Source organism: Meriones unguiculatus, chromosome 1 (assembly GCF_030254825.1).
Source record: "Meriones unguiculatus strain TT.TT164.6M chromosome 1, Bangor_MerUng_6.1, whole genome shotgun sequence".
In the NCBI taxonomy this organism is placed as follows: Eukaryota; Metazoa; Chordata; class Mammalia; order Rodentia; family Muridae; genus Meriones; species Meriones unguiculatus.
Window position 1 is genome coordinate 163,364,261 of NC_083349.1, and position 27,009 is coordinate 163,391,269.

At 36.0% G+C, this 27,009-nt stretch overlaps 1 protein-coding gene across 1 annotated transcript in view; it reads left to right on the plus strand.

Annotated features, from left to right (window-relative positions):
- The first annotated feature begins 4,501 nt into the window (after positions 1 to 4,501).
- Septin7 (septin 7) overlaps positions 4,502 to 27,009 on the plus strand; it is a 46,560-nt gene continuing 24,052 nt past the window's right edge. Inside the window, exons 1-3 of the mRNA XM_021644998.2 lie at positions 4,502 to 4,647; positions 18,852 to 18,958; positions 26,084 to 26,184. Coding sequence (XP_021500673.2) covers positions 4,638 to 4,647; positions 18,852 to 18,958; positions 26,084 to 26,184 — 218 coding nt within the window. The 5' untranslated portion in view covers positions 4,502 to 4,637. The remainder of the gene's footprint in view (positions 4,648 to 18,851; positions 18,959 to 26,083; positions 26,185 to 27,009) is intronic.

The window sequence follows — 27,009 nt, forward strand, 5'->3', positions numbered from 1 at the left end:
GGGCCTGGGACTACAGCTGTGCACCTTTGCCTGCCTTCCTCCTGCCCCCATAGTTAGAATTGGTTTAAACTTTTGGAGGTAAACTTAATTATTTTTTGTCATTGTGTAAAACTATGTAATATACATATATGCTAAAATCCAAAGATTGAGTTTAAAACCATATGGGAAAGACCAAATGTTTATCTATGATATTTAAAGTTATTGGTGTAACCTTTACGTCTTGGTAACCTTCTGTTTTTTCTTACTGCAATAACAAAGGGAGAAATAGAATATGTATGTATGGCAAGAAAACAATTCTCCAAGATTTTTAATTATCTGGTAGAGCTTATTTAAAATATCTTGTTTTTTTAAGTATTTTTGATTTCTAGAAACCATTAAATTCAACACAGAGCTATACAGTATATTTTATTTCCTTCAATCAGCAAACTAGTTTGCTTTCTCTCAAATAAGAAATTTGATATAGAAATTGTATCTATTAACTAAAATATTCTGTAAATACAAGCCATTGTAAGAGATCAGTGCTGCTTTTTATGTAACTAGCTTGAAATCAGTGGGTACCTTTATGACCCAAGATTATTTTAGTGGGAGTCTAGGTGAAACCATACATTTGTTTATATTTTCTTTTCATTTTACAATTTTTAATTTTTTAATTTATTCCAATTTATTCACTTTGTATCCCAGTTGTAGCCCCCTCCCTTGGCCCCTCCCAATCCTGCCCTCCCTCCCTCTTCTCCTCCCATGTGCCTTCCCCAGTCCACTGATAAGGGAGGTCTTCTTCCCTTCCATCTCACCCTAGCCCATCAGGTCTCATTAGGGCTGTCTGCATTGTCTTCCTCTGTGGCCTGGCAGGGCTGCCCCCACCTCAGGGGGTAGGTGCTCAAAGATCTAGCCACTGAGTTCATGTCAGAGAACTCAGAGAACTCAGAGAACTCTTGGGAACCCACTTGGACACTGAGCTGCCATGGGCTATATCTGTGTAGGGGTTCTAGGTTATCTTATCTCCATGAATGGTCCTTGTTTGGAGTATCAATCTCAGAAAAGACCCCTGTGTCCAGATTTTTTGGTTCTTTTGCTCTCCTTGTGGAGCTCCAGTACCCTAAAGGTCTTTCTATTTTTTATGTTTTCATAATTCTAAATGTCATAATTACATCACTCATACATAGAAATAAAGTTTCCATACCCAGAGATTATTCTTCATTCTGTGACTATTTTATTTGTTCAGGAAATGAATTAGTGGGTGGTTAAGACTTTCAGAGTTAGAGACTATAGGTTGTTTTTTAAAATTCAGGGTGAGGAAAGATTCTTAGGAAATAAAAGTGTATCTCCCTTGATTAACAGTTATATTGCTAGTATATTTGGTGCCAGGTTAGCTCCAGACTTTAGGTTTTGTATTTTCTAGGATGCTTGCATGCAAATTCTGGGAAAATTTATTTGGCTACAGTAGTTACTCCATCCTTTCAGTCATTTCCGTTTTCCTCCTGTGGTTCTGATGGAGCTTTCTCAGCTGTGTCAACCTAATGTTTTATAGTGTTCTAGAGCTTTGCCTTGGAACCTCTTGATGATGATGATGGTGATGCTGATTATCATCATAATAATCATTATTATCTATAGTTTCTCTTTGGGATTAAAATTGCTTTCCAGTATTATTCATATACAGATAACTTATTTTCAGTATGAGTTAACCCTGAAATTTTTGTAGTCATATGCTTAAAGTTGTCTACTGGACACCTCTTCTCAAACTTAACATGTTAATAAAGATGTTGATTTTCGGCTTTCCCAACCCAGTTTTCGTCTTTCAGTGCATAGTGTATTCATCAAGTTGCTCAAGTCAAAGCCAATAGTTATCCTTGGTTTCTTCTTTTTAACCGATGTTGTCTAATTTATTACCATATTTCAAATCCTTAAAATTTCTCATTGCTTCCTAGTAGTAGCTTACTTTAATCTTCTTTCTTGGATTATAGCAGTAGTCTTACTCCACTTCATTTAGCAGTGAAGCTGTCTTTTTTTTTAACTTTTATTAATTACACTTTAGTCACTTTGTGTCCCCCCATTAACCACCTCTCCTCCCCTCCCTATCCCACCTTCCCTCCCCCTTTTTCAGTGAAGCTATCTTTAAATGCTAATCAGGTCACTTGCCTGTGCAAAACCCTCCAGTGGTTTGTCCTTAGGTCTAAAATAATATTCAAGTTTTTTACTTTGGATGAGCCCCACATGATCTGGTTCCTGTCTGCCTTCCTGACCTCATTTCCTACCCTTTTGTCTCTTCCGTTGTTATAGATCACATTTCTTCTCTCTTGTTCCTGAAAGTATCAGATTTATTCCTAGTTTAGGGTCCTTCCTGTTGGTCTGGAATACTCCCTACCTTTTCTTAATTCAACCCTAAAACAGTATTGATAAAAGAATAAGACATAGGTACATATGCTGATATGCTTTATGCCTTCTGTCTGGTGGGTTCCTTAAAATGGCAAAAGAAAAGGCTAGTTGCTGAAGATTTTTTAACTCTCCACGTCCTTCCTCGGCAGGTGTGTGAGCATGCATGTGACAGTTCTTGAAATTTTGCTTTTACTTTTTAATTACTTTTAAGTATAAAGTTAAGAATACTAACCTTAACCAGCTCAAATTGTTTGAAGTAGGTTGTGCAAGTGTAAACTTGTGTTTTTTCACAGGAAAATTATCCTAATGTTATGTTTTCTTCTCTATGCTCCCTAAGTTGGTACTCAGTTTTCACAGCATACCTACAGTTTATCTAATTCCACGTATGTTAAGGCATATCATCTTTAGCTACAATCTACATGTCTTTTAAGTCTGGATTCACAGAATTTGAAATGCAGCAATGTATGAAAAGATTTTAATGAAAATGTTTGTGTTTGGGATAAATTAGGATATTGACTGACAAAAGTCTGAAATTCGTAGTATACTTTCCTGAAACTTTATATGTCTACATTTTCCCCAGCATTTCTTGTAAGATTTCAGCTATACAATATAATAATATTTGTTACAAGATAAGAAAGCTTTTTATATTTTAGAGGGAAATAAAAGCTACTGAAAATACAAGAATATTACTTTGACATGCATAGGAAAGAATCTATCTTTAATTTGTTGAGTTACATGTAAGTAACTTGTATTTTTCTGTATTTTTCTGTGTTCCAATGGATCCGCTACTCCTGTTTGGACTGAATGTGCTATTACAATTTGTGGAATTCCTCACTCATTGTCTTCTATGAATTTGTTCTGTTGGAATCTGGAATACTGGAATGATGGAAATGTTTCCGTTAAATAAAAAGTAGCTGTGAGTATACTACGTAATTTATACAAAACCTTGTTTAAGTTAAGTCTGAGTTAAGTTAAATTTAACTTGTAATTAGATGAAATATGACCTTTAAGGAAATTTAAATTTGAAACAGTTTTAGCTATACTCATAATAGGCTTTCAGATACTTAGCTTTAAAATATTATATTTGGGTCAGCCTCCTAATTATGGTCAAAATTAGCTTTTAATTTAATTGGCAAGCTTGGCTTACCAACATTTTGGTTTAGAGTTTAGTTTATAATAATGGGAAAGGATGTAAGTTGTGGTGTAGCTATAAATGATAACAGTGAAGAGTGCAGACTGTTTAAATCCAGATGTATTGGAGTAATGTTTTGATTTTACAAGTTGTTTCACCATTAGAATTTAAATGTGTCAGAAATTTAGAAGATGTGTTTGCCTCTTGAGAGTATTTTGCCACTATATTTAAGTATGAGTAAGACTATTTCTAAAGTAAAATTAGCCAGTAAGTCTATATTCCCTCAGATAATGTAACAATGAACAGTAATTTTTACCAGTGGGTCAATTAAGAATCAGACTCACATTATCAATTTTAGAATTTAATTTTCAAAAACTACTCATGAAATGATGGTTCAGGTCATCAAAGAACGAAAATTCCATGCAGCTGACATAATTACAGTTTACTTTAAATCCTGGGTAACTTTCTTTACATGAAGATGGAAGTAGCAAGGTCATGGGTAACCTTGAAGTGACACAAGTGGTCCTGAGATTACAGCTTGAAAGACATGTGCCTATTGACCTTGATTATGGAAATCTTCAGGATTTATGAAAAAGAGTTGCTTCAAGCACAAATTTTAATTTTATTTCATGAGTTGTAAGATCAATTTAAGGAAACCCCTAGTGTAGAAATTAGTCAGTGTGAACAAAGGTTTTTAGTATACACTTAAGTTTCATAGTTGAAACTGGTGTTATTTTATTGCTTTATTTGGTTGGTTAGTTCTTGTTACTAATTTACTCTCAAATGAAATCTTTGCTCTGAAACAGGCTTCATTAATTCCTCATTCTTGGATTTTAATAATTAATCATTTTATTTTTAATTCCTGTTCACATTTATTCTGTACTTTCTGCAATTAATGCTTTTATTGGTGATAATGTAAACTATTTGATTTGCTATGAATAATAGTTTGTATAATTAAAAAAAAGGTTAATGAGGGGATTTGTAATGTTATAGAATATCATTGATATATGAGTTACATGATTCTTCTTACCTTCCTCAGCAACCGAAGAACCTTGAGGGCTATGTGGGATTTGCCAACCTTCCAAATCAAGTGTACAGAAAATCGGTGAAAAGAGGATTTGAATTCACACTTATGGTAGTAGGTAAGATGATTTCTTACTAATGTGGAGTTTTGGTCTTTTTAATCAACTTTGGATAAATTTAAGAAGTAATACCTTAAGTAACTTTAGTGAATTATATTGTATTTTATCTTATGTGGAAACATTTAAAAAATTAGCTTATTGTGTAGGGTTTGGATCTCCTCTGTCTCCTTTCTTTACCCTAACCCCTTTGGTAGAACCTGAAAATTGAGAAATCATGGGCAGTAGAGGTAGAGTAGAATAACAACAATGATCTTTCCAAGTGATATTGCTAAGAAAGGAAAAGCCACCAAGTGGCTACTTACTATTGGAGGATATGCTTGTTCTCTGGCTAATCACCTACAGTGAAGTTGTGTCACATGAGCCTTTAAGTTCACAAGTATTTACTTTGAATTTTGAAAAGAAAGGGGCATTAAAAGCTAATAGTGCAAATGATTACCTTTAGAATTGTGTTCATTGTAGGTGGATGTCAAGGAAATGTTATTCTCCTTGCTTTCTAACTTGGTCTGTGAACACTTTGCTCTGCTCTATAATCCATTTGAAAATACTGTTAAGGGTTATTTTGAGTATAGGTTGGTTAATGTCATCATTATATATAAAGAAACAGGCTATACTTTTACCCTGGGTAAAATTAGTAATCTTCAATGATTTTCTTATGCTTAAGTGGTTATTTTTACTGGCTACAGGCTGATTTAAAACCCTAAAATCACAAGTATAAAGGAACTTTGTTATATTTTTCTACTATTTGTTTTAAGAAGGTGAAAGCAGAATAATGGATGAACAAGTCTTGTCAAAGTTGAGTTCATGCTGGACGTATGCAGTGTATATTGTTTTGCTAATCATGTTTCTTACACAGTTTTTATTTTGATATTAAGTTAATAGAATTAACTCATACTTTTTATTGAGGTGAACAGTGTTTTCTCTCTTGGTTACATTTTTTTCCCTATTGGCTAATTTTTTTTCTTTTTGGAAGTTGCATTCATTATAACAGTTCATGTGGTTAAAACACTACAATTTTATACTCAATACTGTTGGTGTAATAAATTTGAGTGAAAATGTCCCTCATATCTGAACATTTGATTCCCATTTGGTGATATGTCACTGTTTGGGGGAGATTTTGGAGTTATGGCTTTACTGGAGGAAGAATTTGCAGGCTTTGAGAAGTTTACAGCTTTATATTACTCCCAGTTTGCTCTGTAAGCTTCATACATGTGGTTAAGGATGTGAGCTCCCAGTTTCCTGTTTTAGTTGCCCTTCCTCCCTGCCATCGTGGGTTCTTATCCCTCAGGAACTGTGAGCCCAAATAAACTCTTTATTCTGAAAGTTGCCTTGGTCATATGGTTTTAGTACAGCAACAGAACAGTAACTAAGACAGTTGGTTAATTTGATTGATTCTGGTTGGATAGAAGTGTAGACACAGCACTTGAGCATAGGTGAGCCTAGATACGTGGGTAGAGTCAAGTCTACCTTTTCTTTTGTAGGTTGGCAACCTGGTAATTAAATATGAAGAAACACTGCATCTTTTTAGAGATGTCAGTAATCTTAAATGATAAACTACAGACAATGGGGTCACTAAGTGTGGTGGCTTGAATAGGTCTGGTCTACATAGGCTCATGTGTTTGAATGCTTGGCCCATAGGGACTTGCACTATTAGGAGGTGTGGAGTCATTGTAGGAAGTATGTCACTATGGGGGTAGGCGGTGAAGTCTCCGATATCCTGTCAAGCTCTGTCCAGAGTGGAACACAGCTCTTTTCCGCTGCGTTTGCAGCACTTTCTCTAGCACCATGTTTGCCTGCATGCTGTCATGCTTCCAACCATGATAATAATGGACTGAACCCCTGAAACTATAAGCCAGCCCCAATTAAATGTTTTCCATTATGAGAATTACCATGGTCATGGTGTCTTTTCACAGCAATAAAACCTTAACTAAGACACTAACGGAACTTTTGTATTAGAATTTTAGTTTAAAGAGCTTTTGAACGTGTTCTTTATAGAATAATGTCTGGTCATTTGAATAAAATGTCCCTCAGTCTCAGGCATTTGGTCTCTACTTTGTGTTGCTGTTTGAGGAAGTCAGTTACCGGTGTGGCTCTGCTGGAGAAAGTATGTAATGGGTGGCAGGCTTTGAGAGCTTAAGGTCTCACCCTACGCCCACCCAGTTGGTTCTCAATTTCATGTTTGCAGTTCAAAATGTGAGCTCTCAGCTTGCTATTCCAGCCAAGCTTGCTGCCTTGTTTTCCCTGCTGTCATAAGACTCAGCTTGCTTTTTTTTTTTTTTTTTTTTCTTTTTTTTAAGGGTGGGGGAACAACCCAACCCAGAACTACTTTCCCAGAAGTGGCACTGTTCACGGTGGGCTGGGGCCTCCCACATCAATCATTAATCAAGAAAGTGCTCCACGGACTTGATGGCTTTTTCTCAGTTGAAGTTCCCTTTTCTCAGATGACACCACTCTGCCTCTCCATCCCACCTAACCAGCACAATATCAAGGCCATATGGTTGACATAAAATTTGTAATTTTTCCAGTTTTTTTTTTTTTTTTAATTTTGTTAGTTTGTTTCTTTTTGGTTTTTTTGTTGGGAGTTGTTTAGGAATAGGGTCTGGGGTCTGAGGAGGCTAAATCATCTGATACTGCTTATTATTTTTTTTGTTAGAGGAAATACTAATTCTGTTAATGCATCTTATTTATGAGCTTTACTGATGAATCTTTTAATGAAATGCAGCTTGTTGGGTGTTCTTGCCACAGGGTCTCTAGTATCTGAGGCTGGCCATGAACTCACTCTGTAGCTGTTCTAGTTTACTTTTTTGTTGAGATAAACACCATGGTCAACCCCCCTCCCCCAATAAAACACAAAACCCTAAACAAACAAAAACTTGGAGGAAAGGGTTTATTTCATTTAACAGCTTATCCTCGTGAAAGGAAGTCAGGGCAGGAACTGAAGCAGATAGAGGCTATGAAGGAGTACTATTGGCTTGCTCCCCATGGCTTGTTTAGATTATTTTCTTATACAGCTAAGGTCCACCTGCCAGGGTTAGTACAGTGGACCGTATCCTCCTACATCAATCATTAATGAAGAAACTGCTTCACAGACTGGCCTGTGGGACAGCCTGATGGAGACATTTTCTCAATTGAAATTCTCTCTTACCCATGACCCTAGCTTGTGTCAAGTTGACAAAAACTGATGAGGACAGTAGCAGAGTCTGGTGTTGAATTGGCCCTTCTACTTATGCCTGTTCAATCCTTGGATTAGAATTGTGCCCAGCTAAAATATGATTTTTTGTTACTCTTTATCATAAGGTCTTAACTGAGGATAAAGAAAAACAGGTTTAATATCTTGTTTTCCACTGCGCCTTGAATGTTGTTTCAATTATATTTGTATAGGTCTCTGCGTAGGGACTAAAGCTTTTTCATCTATATAGGTGCTGTGCCTAACTACCTCAAAATAAATATCTAATGCTGTTGAGGCTAACAGCCTTTTTTTTTTGTAAGTCTTAGAAACAGCATTATGTTTTTAAGTCATAGAAAGCTGAAACTCTCCTTAATTTAATAATCTCTTAAAAATTACAAGATGTTTCTAATGAGTTAGGTCCTTATTTTTGAGATCTAAAACCAGAACCATTTTACTGCTAAACAATTCTTGGATAGATATAAAATGAGAACTTTCTTTACAAAATATTTTTAGTTTTTTGGGGGAAAAAACTTGATTCAATAACCTTTTTAGAAGTGCTTTGTTCAGCCTTTCACTTGAATATCTTTATGTCACAGGCATGGCATGCATTTTGTGGTTTCTCTTTAAAAGTATATTATAATTATAATGATAAGATAATATACTAAAATATGTGCACCTAAAGAAGATAAAAAAGAGGACCTGAGGTAAGATGATCAATCCTCACTTAGAAAGACATGGGATGGACATGGGAAGTAGGAGAAAAAAAGAAACAGGACAGGAACCTACCGCAGAGGGCTTCTTGAAAGACTCTACCTAGCAGCGTATCAAAGCAGATGCTGAGACTCATAACCAAGCCTTCGGTAGAATGCAGGGAATCATATGATAAAAGGGGGAGTTAGTATGACCTGGAGAGGACAGGAGCTCCACAAGGACAAAATATATCAGGGCACGGAGGCTCTATGAGACTGTTTCTCCAACCAAGGACCATGTATGGATATAACCTAGAACCCCTGCTCTGTTGTAGCCCATGGTAGGTCAGTATCCAAGTGGGTTTTCCTAGTAAGGGGAACAGGAACTATTTCTGACATGAACTCAATGACTGGCTCCTTCACCTCCTCCCGCCCCCCAAGGGAGGAACAGCTTTGCTAGGTTACAGAGGAGGACATTACAGCCAGTCCTGAAGATACGTGATAAGCTAGGGTCAGATGGAAGGGGAGGAGGACCTCCCCTATCAGTAGACTTGGAAAGGGACAGGGAGGAGATGAGGGAGGGAGGGTAGGATTGCGAGGGAATGAAGGAGGGGGCTACGGCTGGGATACAAAGTAAATAACCTGTGATTAATATTAAAAAAAATAAAAATTAATAAAAAAATAAACCACAAAAAGATAAAATGAACATAAAAAGATACGGTGTTTCCAGGTAACAAGAGAAGTATAGTAAGGAGTATAATAAGAATCATATAGAAATTTAAAAGTTTAAAGCTACCTTTTTGGGTAAAATGTGCAGAATTTTGAGAATAGAATTGAAGTAGGGAGTGAAGGGGTAGTTCAACTGGAAAAAGCCAGTTGTAATAGTCAGAGATCTCTAGAGGAACAGACTACTGCAACAATATACATTACAAGAGGATTTACTAGATTTGCTTAGCTGGGTTGTTCAACAATAGCTTTATGCATGCTGAATAGGCAGAGAACCTGGTAATTGATCTATCTAAAAAGCTGGATGCTTCAGCAATCCTAGTCTGGTGCTGAATGCCTGCTGTTCTAGTGACAGTGAAGGATTGCAGCTACCTCATGGTAGAAGCATGATAACTAAGCATGATTACCAGCAGATAACTAAGGAGTGCAGGCAAAAGCATTTTCTCCAGACTTCTTTCTATCTGGGCTATTCCAGAGAAGTACTGCTCACCCTGGAGCACCTCATGTCTTCCACCTTGGTTAATCCTTCTGGGAATTACTCTCACTTGCCCAGAGCCCTATGTCTTCCTTGACTTCAGATCCAATCAAATTGACAATCAAGGTTAACAATCATACTACTTTTAAAAATCATTTATGTGTCAGGCACATACTTATTATGCATGTTAAGTCACAATTTTTTAGTAACCACAGGAATTCGTTTCACAGAGGAAATTGAGGTATTATATTAACTTACTGCTCATGCTTGCAAATTTAGTCTGCTTCTGTTATTAACATCCATACAGAGGCTCTTGTAAGAGTAATGAGTATATGTTAATACTCAGTTGAGTACATTGAAACCAGTAAGTATACCTAGAGAATTTTTTTTTCTTCAGAAATAAAAGGTTTATTTTCTCTCAGGTTTCAAAAATTTTAATCAGTCTTGCTCAGAAAAGCATGGGGAACATTTGGTATAAAATTGTCTTTGTAGCACTAGATAGTAAGCACAGAGCTAGACTAATATCAAATGTCAGGTAAACCCTTAAAAGAAATGACATAATTCATTTGGTCAGGTCATGCTGCCCTTTTTTTCTTTTTTCTTTTTTATTCACTTTGCATCCTTGTTGTAGCCCCATCCCCATCCTCCCTTTCCAACCCCACCCTTGCTCCCTCCCTCTTCCCCTTTTCCTCAGAAAAGGGAAACTTCCTTTCCTGTCCACCCTAGCTCATCAAGTTGCATCAGGACTGAGCATGTCTTCTTCCCCTGTGGCCTGGCAAAGCAGTTCTACCAGGGGAAAGTGAACAAAGAGCTGGCAAGTGAGTCCATGTTCATTATAGTTCTTTCTTCCCTTACTAGAAGACCCACATGAGGCCTAACCTACCTATCTGCTACATCTTTGTAGGGGCCCTAGGTTTAGTTCCTACATGGTCCTTGGTTGCTGCTTCAGTCTCAGCAAACTCTTCTGGACCCTGGTTATTTGTCTCTGTAGGTCTTCTTGTAGAGCTCCTGTTACTTCTAGGTCCTTTTCTTGTTCTTCCTACTTTTCTACAAGAGTCCCTACTCATAGCCCAGTGTTTGGCTCTGAGTCTTATCATTTGTTTTGAGGCGCTGCTGGATAGCACCTCTCAGAGGACAACTCTGTCAGGCTCCTGTTTGCAAGTTTAGCAGAGCATCAGGGGTTGGTACTCTGCGATAGGGTGGGTCTTTTTGGTTGGGCATTTCAGTCTCTGCTTTATGTGCTCTACTAGAGAATTCTTGATTGTAAATCTTTGCTTAAAAATTAATATCAGGTTGGATGTGGTGATGCAGCTGGGAGGAAAAGGCAGGCAGATTTCTGAGTTTGAGGCTAGCCCAGGCTACACAGTGAGTTACTGTAACAAATAAGCAAAGCAAAAGCAAAACACCACCACTAACAAGAACCAATGTCAGGTTAGTCACATAATGAAGCGATGTGTTTGGTGAGAAGTGCCTCATTCTTGATGGCTGTGGGGTCAAACAAGGTGCTGGGTGTTAAGGCTTCCACTATGCTGAGTTCTTTGCCTCACTAAATCATGGTCCCCTGAACAAGGTGCTGGGTGTTAAGGCTTCCACTATGCTGAGTTCTTTGCCTCACTAAATCATGGTGAATCGCATATCTGGTTGCCTCCTAAAAAAGGTCCTGAAAATAAATATATATCTCACCTGTTTATCAGATACATTCCTTGTGTAATACCTATGTATTATGAAATATATGTATATATATTATTACATATATATGTTATGTAAAGAATGTATCTGATAAAGCTATTAATTGCATGTCAGTCTTAAGTCTTTTTTATTAGTATATTTTCATGACTTAGTTTTAAGATCCAGAACTAGGGATGAAAAAGAAGGGAAGGGAAGAAAAATATCAGGGATGATAGAGAATGATAGGGCAACTAATAGGTTAAATGATTAATTAATCTTTAGTTTGGACCTTAGTTGAATTTCTTTAAATATAGACATTGGGGAAATGCATATTATACCCCTGTTCTGCACTGAAGTATAGATTTCTGGGCAGAGTCGGTCAGATTTAGTTAATTTGAAAGATGGTTCATTATTTGCTCAGAAACAGAATTTAGCTATCTAACTTGAGTTAACTAGTAGTTTTGATGTCTTCATTAGGATCCATTCCCATTGGCTATTTTCACATGTTGGCATAATCTGACATAGTGTCTACTATATACTAGAATTTCTTTTTAAAAAATTATATTGTGTGTATGCAAATGGTGTGTGTATAGAGATAGGAGGACAACTCTGTAGAATCAGTTCTGTCCACCTTTGCATGGGTTCTGGAGATTGAATTCAAATCGCTTAATTGTTCTTAAGAAAAAAAACTTTATAGTATACAAGAACCTATTTTGTTAAATTGTCATATGTTTTCATTATTATAAATAACCAAAGTAACAAAAAAGCTACTCAAAACAGATGAAATTATAGAGAAAAATTAATTTTCTGTTATCTAAAACCTGAAGGATCTGTCATTTTTTTCCTCTGTGATATTTAAACACTTTCACCATAAACAAAAGTCCCAAGATCACAGTAACTCAAAATGGTCCTACATAGCTGAAGAATTCATAAGCACTATAAAGTTTATTTTTAAAGAAATCACAGAACTGTCCTCCAAAGTGACTATACTTTTATGTATTCCCACAAGCAATGAATAACAGTTTCTATCAGTTCCTATTACTCTATATATTTTTCAGCATTTGATTTTGTCTGTGTTCTTAATTTGAAACATATAATAGTCGAGCTGTATCTTAATGTTTTCATTTCCATTTCCTTAATGACAAATAAAATAGTCTGCCTTAATATGCTTCCTTGCTACTTGCATGTCTTATTTGGTAATGAATCTGTTAAAGTATTAGATCCATTTTAAAATCATCCCCCCACTCATTTTTAAAATGTCTTTATATATTTCTGGATAATAATGTTTCAGTCCTTTATCAGGTAGGAGTTCGTGTGTGTGTGTGTGTGTGTGTGTGTGTGTGTGTGTGTGTTGTTTTTCATTCTGTTGACATTGTATTTCACAGAACTGAAATGTTTGACTTTAACAAATTCTACCTTATCAGTGATTTCTTTTCACAAGCTCTACCTTTCATATTCTATTTAAGAAGTCTTTGCTGTATCTGAAATATCTATGTTTACTCCTAAATTTTCTCCTTATGAGTTTCTAGTTTTCAAATAGGACTATGATCCATTTGCAGTTAATGTCTTTTCATGAAAGCTGTGATACATGTGGAGATTCACTTTTTACATCGTGAATAGTCAGATGTAATACATGCAGTTATTTTAGTACCATTTGTGGAAATAACTTTTTTTTACTTTGAAATATGCCTTTATTCCTATGTAAGATTGCCTGACTGTCTTAGTCTTTCTGGGTTCTCTGTTCTGCATTAATCTGTTTTACCTGTGTATGAGCATATGTGCACATAGATATAAGGTATGTACATAAAAATACATAATTGAACACATTGTTCCTACTATTTTGAGCAAAATATTGATCTGTTAGGTCTATTAGTAATAAGGAAAAAAATAAGGATAAGAAAACTAAAACTAACTAAAGATAACTAAAACTAAAAGTTGCTGGGCATAATGGTGCATTTAGGAGTTTGAGACTAGCCTGTTCTACAGAGTGAGTTCCTGAACAGCAAAAGCTATATAATGATACCTTATCTCAAAAACAAACAAACAGCCCCCAAAAAACAAATAACAAAAAGAAAAACTAAAGTTCATTTGTTTATTTTTTCTTTAGCTTCTCCTTTTATGTTCATATTCCAAGTTTCTGATCTGCCTCATACAGTGTAATATTTTCCAGCTCCATGTAATTTCATTTCATAGGCATTTGTAGTTTTAAGAGGATTAAACTAGAATGCACATGTCCTTCAGGAGTGGGCATGTTGTCACAATTGAGGTATTACTTCTCTCTTAAGGCTGAACATTATTTCACTTTGTATGTGCCACGGTTTCTTTAAATATATGCTGATTGGCTGTTGTGAATAATGCTCCAGTGAACACGAGAGTACAGATACCTCTTCTGATGTTGGGTTACTGGTTACGTAGTCATTTTAATTTTAATTTTCTTTTTTGCATCTGTGTATGTGTCTGATGGTTTTCTTGTATGTGTGGTTTCATGCTCTGCCTCAGGGCCACTGGTGCCACCTGGTTCTTCTCTTTGGTCTGTTGAGTATCCTACTTTTCATAATTGGTTGGCAAGTAATTTATTCACTGAGCCATTTCTCCAACGCCTTATTTTTAAATTTTTAAGGAGTTCTTTACTTTTTTTTTAAACAATGTCTATACCACTTTATACTCACATCAATGCAGAATAGTTTCCTTTTTCCAATTCCTGGCCAACACTTGTTACCTCTTATCTTTTTGAGTAACAGGTATGATTTGATTGTGCTTTTAATTTGTGTTTCCCTGTTGGTTAGTGAGACTGAGTGTGTTAGTCAGGGCTTTCTAGAGGAATAGAACTATATAGATTGGCCTACACAGTATTGTCTGGGTAGCCTAACAATGGTTGTGTCCACACCAGAGAGGCTGAGAACTTGCCTTCTGCTCAGTTTATGAGACAGAAATGTTGAAGGCTTGTAGGATTACTGGAGAACCACTTGTCTGCAAGGTCTTGGAATCTCCCAAGAAGCTGGGTTCTTTTATTAGTTAAGAAATGTAGCAGCAGTAGGCTAGATGTACTTGCCAACAGGGTAAATGAACTCACCAATGAGATCTGTAGGGAGTGAAGCATGAAACATTTTCTCTTGTCCTTTTATCTATCACAGAAAAATCCTACCCACATTTATAGTGTGTCTGCCAACTTTAATTAGCCTGATCAAGAAGATCATTTGTATGTGTGTGAGAGAGTGCTTTATCTAGTCACCGAATCCAAGCCCAGGGCAAATTGAAAACTAAGATTAGCCATCACACTGAGCACTCCTCACATATGTCACATATGTGGCCATTTGTAAGTCTTATGTTTTAAGACAGGGCTCCACCATGTAACCCAGGATGGCCCGGAACTCTGTTTAGTTCAGGATGGTCTTGAACTTATCATCCTGCTTGTGCTTCCTGAGTGCTGAGAGTACAAGTGTCCGTGTGGATTGTATTTTTTTCTTTGAGAAATTTTTGTTATATCCTTCGCCCAATTTTAATTGCTGGTTGTTATTTTGTTGTTGAGTGTTGAGAGTCCCTCACCTGTTCTGCATGGCAACCCCCTTGCACATGGTTTCCACATATTTTGTCCTATTTTGATCCCCCATGCAATGTTGCTCTCCTTGTGGGGTTCCTGTCCTCTCCTGCTTTTACTATTTCCCACTTCTTTCATAAGATTCGATGCACTCTGCCCAACAGTTGGCCATAAGTCTCAGCGCCTACTTTGATAGTCTGCAGGGCAGAGCTTTTCAGAGGCCCTCTGTGGCAGGTTCCTAGGTTGTTTCCTGTTTTCTTCTTCTGATGTCCATCCTCTTTGCCTTTCAGGATTGGGATTGAGTGTTTTAATCAGGGTCCTCTCTCTTGATTAGTTTCTTTAGATGTACAGATTTTAGTAGGTTTATCCTATGTTGTATGTCTATATGAGTGAGTATATACCATGTGTGTCTTTCTGCTTCTGGGACAACTCACTCAGAATGATCCTTTCTACGTCCCACCATTTACCTGCAAATTTCATGATTTCCTATTTTTCATTGCAGAGTAATACTCCATTGCGTAGATGTACCACAATTTCTGCATCCATTCTTCAGTTGAGGGGCATCTGGGTTGTTTCCAGCTTCTGGCTATTACGAATAAAGCTGCTACAAACATGGTTGAGCAAATGTCCTTATTGTGTACTTGAGCCTCTTTTGGATATATGCCTAGGAGTGGTATGGCTGGATCTTGAGGAATTGCTATTCCTAGTTGTGTGAGAAAGCCAGATTGCTTTCCAGAGTGGTTGTACAAGTTTACATTCCCATTATTCTTACAGTTTCCCGTTTGACTTTTGGTTGCATGAGAATATGTTGATTAATTTCTAAATATGTGTCAATTTTTTGGTTCATTTTTAGTTTATGTGTTTGTTCATGTGTTCGTGTGTGTATGCATGTGGAGGCCAGAAGTTGATACTAGGTGTCTTCCTCAGTGGGTTTGCCTCCTTGTTATTTTAGACAGGATCTCACTGAACCTAGAGCTCACTAATAGAGCTAGAGCTCACCTAGAGCTAGACTGACTGGTGAGCCCCAGGGATTCTCATGTCTCTGCCTACCCAGTGTTAGGGTTACAGGTTAGGACAGATACATCCTGCTTTTAAATGAATACTGGAGTTTGATCCCAGTATTGCAAAGCGCTTTACTCACTGAGCTGTCTCTATGCACTAGTTTTATTTCATTATGATTTTTTTAAATTATTTATTAATTATGTAAACAGTGTTCTGCCTGCCAGAAGAGGGCACCAGATCTTATAATAGATTGTTGTGAGTCACCACGTGGTTGCTCAGGAACTCTGGAAGAGCAGCCAGTGCTCTTAACCTCTGAGCCATCTCTCTAGCCTGAGAAAATTTGTTTTTATTTCAGCCTTTTTTTTTTTAATGTCTGAGATTTATTATTACTCTTGAAGACTTATTTTTGACTGGACTTAGACTTAAAAGTAGAAGCTCTCAATGAGGACAGCTTACATCTTTTGGCATTCTGTTCCTGGAGTTTTTCTTTGGCTTCCTTCAGTCTGTTGGTCAAAAGTTTATCATATTCTGCAGCTTCCTTGTTTTTATTAGTGTGTTTATTCAGAGCAGTTTGCTGACATTTATGTTGCCTTCTCTAGAGGGATTGGGTTTTCAGATCCTGCTAGCCTTTTTAGTCCCCAACTGATGCGGAACAGTAGTATCTGTCAGGCTAGGGATATGCCTCTTTCTCTCTCTCTTAACAACAACCAAGCTAAGAACTCTTAGATTGGAAAACTTAAATTGGAGTCCATAAAGCATTTACAAACAGACTTGTGCTTCCTCTTTTAGTTCTCCTTGGTCTATAACAAGAATGCCCCTTACTCATCAGCAGGTGCACTCTGCTGTGGATCAAGATGCCTTCATTCATGAGAAAACTTGTTTCCACCACTGATTCAGACCAACATAACCCTTCCACTCTTCACCTAGAGCATCAGTAGCTACTTCTGTACATGTGCTTCTCATAGAATATATGGAGCTTGCATTCATAAAGACATATGAAGATTTTTAGTCATTCCTGGAAAATATTTTACTTTATGCTTGAGATGAATGTGTTATTATTCTACAGAGTTCAGTGTATTATCTACATTGTTAGGTCTACTTTGTTCATGATACAGTTCAGATCTTAATGTTTCCTTAGTGGTATCTGTTTATTTATAAGTGTTATATCTTTGTAAATTGATACTTTTATCAGCATACAAAATTCTTTTTTATTGTCCTGACAGTTTTTGACTTAATAGCATGACTATTCTACCTCTTTTGGGTGGAGTGTGTTTCAACCTGTTTGTAGTCTTAGGTCTAAAGTGACCCCTTTTATAGGTACCATGCAATTAATTGTACAATGCTCTTTATCCACTTGACTCTAGAAAATTCACATGTAAGTATTAGTGAAGAACTTGCGCCATTCTGCTATTTTTCTTCTCTGGATATCTTATAATTCTAAAGATCTTAGCTCTTTTTTGAGCTATTATGAACAGAACCCAGCCTACTTATATAAATGTTATTTATTTAAAACTTGCCTGTTATTTTATATTAAGTAGTAAAAGTAAATGCATTAATTGATATATTAATCATCATGTTTCGTAATCTATTTTAACCTTGTATGATGCTTAACTTAAAGGTGTTTATGTTATGGTAAAAATGAACTGTATGTTTGGTACTATGTATTAGACGTAAATAACTTGAAGAATATGTGACCATAGTAGAAATCATGCCATAGTGTCTCTCTGTTTTTGGGCATGTGCATGGAAGTATAGGTGCCCATTGAGGCTAGAGGCATTGGATCCCCAGGAGCAGGAGATATAGGCAGTTGTGAGCTGCCAAATTAGGTGCAGGGAACCTAATTTGGCTCCTTTGCAAAAGCAATATGTGTTCTTAACCATTATCATTCATTATTGTCCATAATAAGAATTAGGGGTTTTACTTTTTATTTCACTGAAGTGGTAATATGTAAGGTGGCTGATATATTGATATAATTTTTTTCCCATAATGTGACTGCCTTTGGCCACTAAAATACGTTTCTGTTAAAATTGTCAGTTACGATATTAAATATGGTACTTTTATTTTTGGTTGTGAGTCTAGCCTTTAATGGCTGAGCCCCAGATATATTCCTTTTAAAGAAGATGGGTGGTAAATTATTACACATTTATCTTAAAGCCTTTTGACAGTGTGCATCTTATTTGGTCAGAATCTTACTTTTCCTGAGTCTGTGAAGATAAAAACAACATAAGAAGGGTTCGTTTTGGTTCATAACCTTTTGTAGCAGGGAAGGGCTGGTATCAGAAGCTTGAGGCAGCTGGTCACATTGCACCCAGTTCAAAAAGCTGAGAAAGTTGATTTCTTGCTCTCAGCTAGCTTGTTTTTATATAATCCTCGGGAGTAATGTCTTTCTTCTCCCCCTATTCAGACCATTTGAGGTGGTTGTTTCCATCTCTGTTACCCAAATCAAAATAATTTCTTACATGCATGCCCAGCGGCTAACCTAATCTAAAGAAGCTGCAAGTTTGTCTAGGTAATTCCAGATTCTATCAAGCTGAATGCCCTAGTCATCACTCAGTATAAAACTGAGAACAAAAATATTTTTTCTGAGGCCTGCTTTTTTCTGAAGAGAAATGGGGGAGCAGTAGATCTGGGAGAGAGGGGAGACAGGGAACTTGGAGTAGTGGAGGGAAGGGAGGCTGTGATTGGGATGTACTATATGAGAGAAGAATAAATAAAAGGAAAAGAATTAAAAGAGTTTTTCCTAATAAGGAGTCTTAATGTTTTTAATTGTGAACTTGTCCTTTGACTCTTGGACCTTTTCTTTACCCATAATGTGGAGTCTTTATAGTATATTTTCAAATGTCACTAACTAGTGAAGTACCACATTATTATATTCATTATATAAAACAGCTAAGTTTGACCTTTTTTTTTTTTTCTTTCTTCTTCTTCTATCTCTTTTAGGTGAATCTGGACTGGGAAAGTCAACATTAATCAATTCATTGTTCCTCACAGACTTGTATTCTCCAGAGTATCCAGGGCCTTCTCATAGAATCAAAAAGACTGTACAGGTATATATGTTACTGTTAATTAATAATAAACTAGAATTATATTGGCATACAACAGTTTGGGTATAATTGCTATTTGGTGTCTAGAAATAGATTCATATTTGACTATAAGTGGAAAGTGGTGAGCATGACTTCATTAAAATAATATATCTGATCAGGGGAATTATCTTGACTAGATCCTTCCATAATCCCTTTTGACCCTCCTAGAAATTTCATTATGATGTAGTAGTAGCCTTAGAGTTGTGTTGTCTGTCATGATACTCACTTTGCACATATGGCCAAGCTTGAACCAGTAAAACTAAATTAAACTTAGAAAGCAATTTCTCAGTTCCATCAGACACATCACAAGTGCTTCATTGTCACAAGTGCTGTTTCCTACAGTCATACAACATTTCCACTATTGCAGTGAGTTAATACTGTATGCTAACTAAATGGCAGTAGTAATTATATAAGACTACCAAGATATGTGTGGTTCAATTTGTCTCCTCTTAATAGGTGTGTGGATGAGCTGAGATCTTAATAAATATAGTTTGTGGTAGTACTGGTTTCTGCATTTCTAACAGGATCCCAAGAGGTAGAACACTTACTTTATAAACAAAGCCTAGACCCTCCAATCCTTTAATACAGTTCCTCATCTTGTGGTTACCCCAACCATAAAATTATTTCATTGCTACTTCATAACTGTAATTTTGCTACTGGTATGAATTGTCATATAAATAACTGATATGTAGGCTATCTGATATGGGATTCCCAAAGGGGTCACAACTCATAGTTTGAGAATGTCTGCTCTATACTAGATCTGTCCTATGCAACACAATAACCTGTAGCTACATGTCGTTCCTGAACTTTTGCAATATATGTAGTCTAAATTGAAATATTTGCAAGTGTAAAATGTGCTCAATATTTCAAACAGTCAGCATGGAAAAAGAATGTAACTGTTGTCATTGTTTTTCTATCAACTGTATTTAAAGTGGCTACTTTAAATTAAAGTGCTCATGTGGATCACTGTATTTTTGTGTGGTAGCACTACTTCAGTTATTAGTTGAAATCTTATTGGTGGGCTAATGACGTAATTACATAGCACATTGCTGAGGCATGTGGACTTAGAGCTAGATTTGAAATAGTAGTGATTATACCAGTGTATCACACTGCCAGATGTAGTTTAGTCATTTGATTAAGGAGTGGTTTTGTGAAGAAAATATTTTATTTCTCGTTTAACTTTGTTTGATTTAGAGAGGGAATAAAATGTAACCTTAACATTACCTGCAGAAAGGTGTTTCTAAGACTGTGAGTTTACATAGCTTATTGGGATTAATATTGAAGATTTTAATCTTAATAAAGAAAGCTTGTCTCTTTTAATGTAGATCTTAATGTTCAAGATCATCAAACTTGGAAATTTTTAACAAACTCTACAGAATAGACCCCTAAATCCAGATGTATTTGGTGTAAAATAGTCTGCTAGATAGTTTCATGGACCTATAAAAACTATTTTTGGTTAGGTAGTTTTGAGTTCTCATTATTGTCTTAACCTAGAGGTAACTAATTTCCGACCTCCACTAGTAATAAAATCTAACACTTACTGAGTCACTCACTGTTACTGCCTTCCAGATACTACTATAAATGCTGTGAATGTTTATTAATTTACTTGATTCTTAGTCTTATAACTTTATGTGGCAGATGGTAGAAATATCTTATTTTACAGATTTGATATTTGAGACAGAGGCTGTGCTGTGCCCTGAGATTATTTAATAAGTAAATGGAAGAATCAAGTTTCAAATCCAAATTGGTCAAATTACACCTCCTATACACACGTGTACACAAACACTCATGCTGTAGGACCAATACAGGTATACTGTCTGAAGTTTTGAAAGACAAATGTCCATGACTTTTGTGACCTGAAGGGTTTTTGGAACATTTCCAGTTGTCAGAAAACGAAAGAAAAGAAAAATATTCTCCTTTATTACGGCCGGAGTGAAACATTAATAAATAGTACCACAATATTATAGTCTCTTTCCTGAATGTTGTTATTTATAGGAGACTTGTGTTTTCAGGGAGAGATTTGTTGACATAGTCTTGGGTGATTACTAAGTATTTAAACTTAGAAAGCTGATTGTGAGATTACTGTTTCTCAGTGGTTCTAAGTGAAGGTCTCACTTGAGCACCAAGATTAATTCTTAACCTCCTGGCCTAAGGATTGCTGTTGAGCATTTCCAGATGTGAGCAGATACCAGACATGGTTTTCCCTATATTAGTGGTTCTCAACGTGAGTGTGCTTCATATGGAGACAAGGCCCAATTAATTTGCATCTCTTGTAAATTCTCAGGTTACTGTAGTCACAAAGTTAATATATTTAGTTTTGCCTTGTGATGTTCCTGGACTGTTGTAAACTGCTTTCATCTTATCTCAGTGAGAAAGTAGGAGAGGGAAGTGTTTCTCCTTACCTCTTTGAACAATATTTCAAATTGATTGCAATGGTGCTATATTACTTTTGTCTTGGTTTATGTATTTTTTCCAAATAGATTACTAAAAATTAAATGATGGGGAAAGTAGACAGTTTGTTCTTCATGTTCTTATTTCAAATATAGATCCCAAGATTGGAGAAAATTTTAACAAATCATATACAATAGTATATGTATGCAATAATTACCCTGTCTGGCTGTCTGCCTGTCTATCTATCTACTATCTATCTGTCTGTCTGTCTGTCTGTCTGTCTGTCTGTCTGTCTGTCTATGTATCTATCTATGTGTCTATCTATCTATGTGTGTGTCTGTCTGTCTATCTAGACCTTTACTTGAATCAGAACCACTGAGGAATAGTGATCTCAGAATCAACTCTCTGTTAGTTTAAACACACACACACACACACACACACACACACACACATATTTGTATGTGCACACATAAATTGGTTTTTTGAGACAGGGTTTCTCTATGTAATAGCCCTGGCTGTCCTGTACTTGCTTTGTAGACCAGGCTGACCTCAGACTCACAGAGATTCACCTGCCTCTGCCTCTCAAGTGCTGGGATTAAAGGTGTGTGCTACCAGGCCTGGAAATTTTAAGTTCTTGATTGGCAATTTATCTTGATTTACTGTAAAATGTTTTCTTGGTGTGTGAAGTAAGTCACTTTAGTAGCATTTTATAGTGATACAGATTAGGTAGCTTGAAGTTTCAATGGGTTATACTCTTAGACTAAAATGTTTCATATTTAGTGAAAACTTTTCATACAGCTAAATGTTTCTATAGATAATCTTTTTTTTTAATTTTTGAACCAGTCAATTGTATAAACATTTGAGTGCTTTACATACTAGATTTGAGTCTTCAGTAATGATGGGCACAACATTTTCAAGGGTCTGTAGTGGAAACACAGAAAATATGACATAACAAAGATGTGCTGTAAGTAAGGTGCTCTTGAGATAGATTTTAGGATTTAGTGAAGTGGTATGATGGCAAGAGGCAGTAAGGTTGAGTGGTAAATCAGGCCCTGAAGATCAGTGATAGCTATGCAGGAAAAGACAAGAGTAAATACTATTATGGGACTATAAAGGAAGCATTTATTCCCAAGAGACCCATGCTTGCTTGTAATGTACCTCCTGGGTGCTCAGATTACAGGGTTATGCCATCATGCCACCACTCTTTCACTCTTTACATTTTCCAAAGAAACCTTCGAGGTATTAGGAGTGTTTTCTGTCTTTGAGTCAGGTAAATGTATGAGGTTCTCCTCAGAGTTTTGGCGTTCCTGCCACTTCTTGAGGAAGTATGGGTGAAGGTGTAAACCCTTGACAGAAAATTTTAACCGCTTTTTCAATATTTTATGCACTTAACTAATAACACATTTTGTTTATTTTAACAAATACCTTGTAAACATTAGGTTAAAAAGTTTAATGTACTCAGTACTTCTTTTGGTTATAAAGCTGAATAACAGTCATGGAAGACTTGATGTGCCCTTAGTCTAAAAAGCAACAATATTAAAATAGAAGAATCTTTGATTTGTTGGATGTAGGGAGTCAAGATACCTTAATAAGTAAACAATATGAGATTTAGTTTTACTTGGTTTCTAGAGAAAAACAGAGTAGAAAATGTTCTTTTTTCATTCCTTTGTATCACTTCATTCCTTTGGCATTAAGTTACGCATTTAATCCTAGAGAACTTTGGGTGATGCTTTAAAAATATGCGTATGTGACCTGAATAAGAAGAGTGCATGGGAAAGGGACCTTTTGGAGCAGATTGTAAGAAAAGTTTGAGATTCTTGGGCTTAAATTAATTTGTTTTCCATGGTTCCCATGAGGGTACTTGCAAAACCAGATAATATGATAGATTTGGATCCTGTGAATGGCACTAATTTACAAGTGGTTTTTGGATTTTTCCTGTTTGTTACTGATTTCTTTGTATTTGATCATGTATGGATACTCAGATTTTCATAAGCCAGAGATGGAAAATATGTGTATAAACAGTTTCATCAAAGTACACAAATACTTTCTTATCAAGTCAATAAATAAGTTGAACTTTTTTTTTAATGATATTGCAGGTTGAACTTGGAGCCTTGAAAGTGCTAAATAATCACTTTGCCACTTACAGCCCCGGTGCCTAATCTTTTTTAATACCAAAAATGTCTTAAAATTTAAGCTGTCATATTAAGCTTTGTGGTTAATATATACTATTGTTAAAGGAGAAAGGAGAAATAGAATTTGTTAATAAGAAAAGCAGACACTGTTTGAAGTAGATTTATTTTATTACATCTATGTGATGCATATGTATACCATGTGCATGTTCAGAGGTTTAGAAGAGGGTACCAGGTGTCCTGGACCTGGAGTACAGTTAGTTGTAAAGCCACCATGTGGCTGCTAGTAACCAAACCTGGTTTCTTGTCAACACGTACTCTTAATTGCTGAGCCATCCATTGCTCCAGTCTCTCCTTGTTTCTTTTTAGTGACACAAACCTTTAATGCTTATGAAAGAACGGGGAATGAAGTCAAGATAATTACAGTCATAGATTTGACCAGATTATCCTTTGACCAAAGAACCACAAGAAAATTAAAGTTTGAGCTTCTTAGGTTTTTTTTGATAATATAACAATGATGAATAGTTATTGATATTGATAACCTCTTTATTGATATTTAGTTTTTAATCTATGTAGAGTTTATACTTACTAATATTTAATTGATACTTTCAAATATTCAGAGTACCAGTAGATTGATGTTCATAATTGGGATACTAAAATTTCACTGATAACATAAGTCAAGATCAAAGCAGTTTGAGGAATATTGATCTAAAGATAAGTCCCAGGCTTATCTAAAACATAGGAAACCTTCCTTTCATAGACATTATTTCTAAATTGCTGGCTTTCTTTTCCCCAATTTCAACAACTTCCTGATAATAAACTACTTTTATCAAAAACCTATTGCTTGCAGTAAACATACAGTGTTCAGTTTGGTAGCTCCATGTGAGCTATTTTAAGTTTATCCACATGAAATAAAACTAACTATTCAGTTCCTCCATTGCAGCCATTAATATTCCAAGAGTTAAGTAACCACAAAACCAAGAATTGCTCTATTGGACAGTACAGGTGAAAACCAATTTTGTCATCTCAGAAGAGCTATTAGATGTTGTTGCAAATGATTCTCTTGCCCAAACACCTTAGCTTCAGTGTCATAGTCTCTTTATTTATTAGCAAATATCTGTTAAAAAATGTCACAGGGAAGTGGAAAGGATCCTCATTTTCATAATTTTTGAAAGTATATCAAACTTTCTCTACCCAGTGATTATTCAACACAAATTGCTAAAGCTGCTTTTCATATGCCTGTGATCACATTTTCTCCTTAAATCTGTTAGTCTTAATGCCATTTTAGGCATTTGATGCTCAAAGGTTGAGTACAAGTCTTGACTTCCTTAAGTTACCTTACCAATACATCTAGTGCCTCTGCCCTTGAAACAGTGTTTGCTTTCTCTCAGACTCCTGAAAGGTAGTTATTATAAAATATGCTCTGGACAGATGATATATGCCTTTGGCCACACAGCTGGTGCCTGCAGAAAACCTATAAATTTTTCCAGATCTAGAGCTATAGTTTTTCCTACTTTAGTGCTTCTAAAGACACTTAAAAGGATGAGTTTGTCAAGAATTTGGCATACCATTTACATGTGTGGTGTTTTTTGTTTTTTGGTTTTTTTTTCAAATAATGACCACATTATTTTCCAGAAAGTGTTAGTATTGTGCTATTCTTTTTGTATACTATATGAAGGTGTCTCTGTATTATTCAGTTGTTAATTCTGTACCAGCTGAGTACTGTTTGGATTTTGTTATTGTTATTCTTATGGCTCATTATCTGCCTCAGTATTTTATAAACATAGATGTTCCTCACTCACTGATGTTTATTTAAAACATCTGATGACCAGAAGCTAGGCAGGAGAGGAAAGGTGGAACTTCTGGGCTGAGAGAGGGTCTCTAGAGTCAATGATGCAGGGACTCACCAGGGTGACATGAGAGGAACAGGTGCAGGGACTGAATGAGAGAAGTAATGGGCCACTTGGTGGGTTGTATATTAGAGTAGTTGGGTTAATTAAGTTAGTTGAGCTAGCTTGTAGGTAGCCCAAGCTAAGGCCTAGCTATTTTAAAAATTATTAAATTTCTGTGTCTTTATTCTAACCACTGGCAAGTTGAGAAAGTACAGCTATATGTTAGAGGATAGAAAGATGGCTCAGTTGTTAAAAGTGCTTTCAGTGCTAGCATGAGAACTGGAGTTGTGATCTGGATCCAAAATCTTTGTAAAGACCTAGTGGATATGACAGAGACAGGATGCACTGAGCAAAATGACTAGCCAGACTAGTGATGTCAGTGAGCTCTAGGTTCAATTGAGAGACCGTACCTCAGTGCATAAGATAGTGATGGAAGGACTCCCAGATCAACCTTGGGCCTCCATAACCATTCACACACAGGTGCAACTGCACACATGTGAACATTTATGCATACACCGTGCACATTTGACTCTACACACACAAAACATGTAGGTGGTTAGATTTAATTTGCAAACAGCTTCTGGATTGGTCTTGAGAAACTTGAGTGTCCTTGCCTCTTGTTATAGGAAATGACTCACGTAGTACATAGTTAACATATATACCAATGAATCTTACAGGTGGAGCAATCCAAAGTTTTAATCAAAGAAGGTGGTGTTCAGTTGCTGCTGACGATAGTTGATACCCCAGGATTTGGAGATGCAGTGGATAATAGTAATTGGTAAGAAATGTTTGTCCCCATTGTTTTCTAGTATATTTAGGCCTTTACCTTTTCACATCTTAAAAATTAGCCAGGCATGGTGGCACATGTCTTCAATCAATCACTTGGAAGGCAGAGGTGGATAGATAACTGAGATCAAGGGTAGCCTGGCCTATATAGCAAGTTCCAGGCTAGTCAGAACTACACAGTGAGACCATGTATTATAAAAAAAAAACAAAACAAAAAAAACAAAAATAGAGAACAACAAAAAACCTTAACAGTGAGAATCATTAAGTTTTAAGTGATTCAGACTTGGTTCATATACCAACTTTGCTGTATCTCTTACTTGAAGATATTGCTTCTTAGAGTTTCTGTGTCTTTTTGGTGTTTTGAGACATGATCTCTTTTGGTTCCAAGATAGTTTAGAATGTAAATCCTCCGGCCTCAGCCTCTGATTTCTCCTTCTGTACACTAGAATAATAACTCTTATACACACATATACACAATATATATAAACACCTCTATACTAATACATAATTATAATAAATTTAAGCCCTTTTACTGTAGTTGTGTTTGTTATATAAGTTCTGTCACATCCTAACTTACCTAATTTTTGAGACTTTCAGTTTTTCAGTAGATTATAGATGAAGTAAACACTCATGAAACTACAAATTGGTTGTGTATTAGCATTTAGTATTTATTAGTTTCACTTTGAAGTTGAATTGTTTTCTCGACTCTTAAAATACCCAGTAAATTAATTATGATGTTTTTGTATTGTTTAATCTTTGTTGAAAACTTAAAACTGTCTGATTGCTTTCATATTATAAAGTATTTAGCATTGGAATG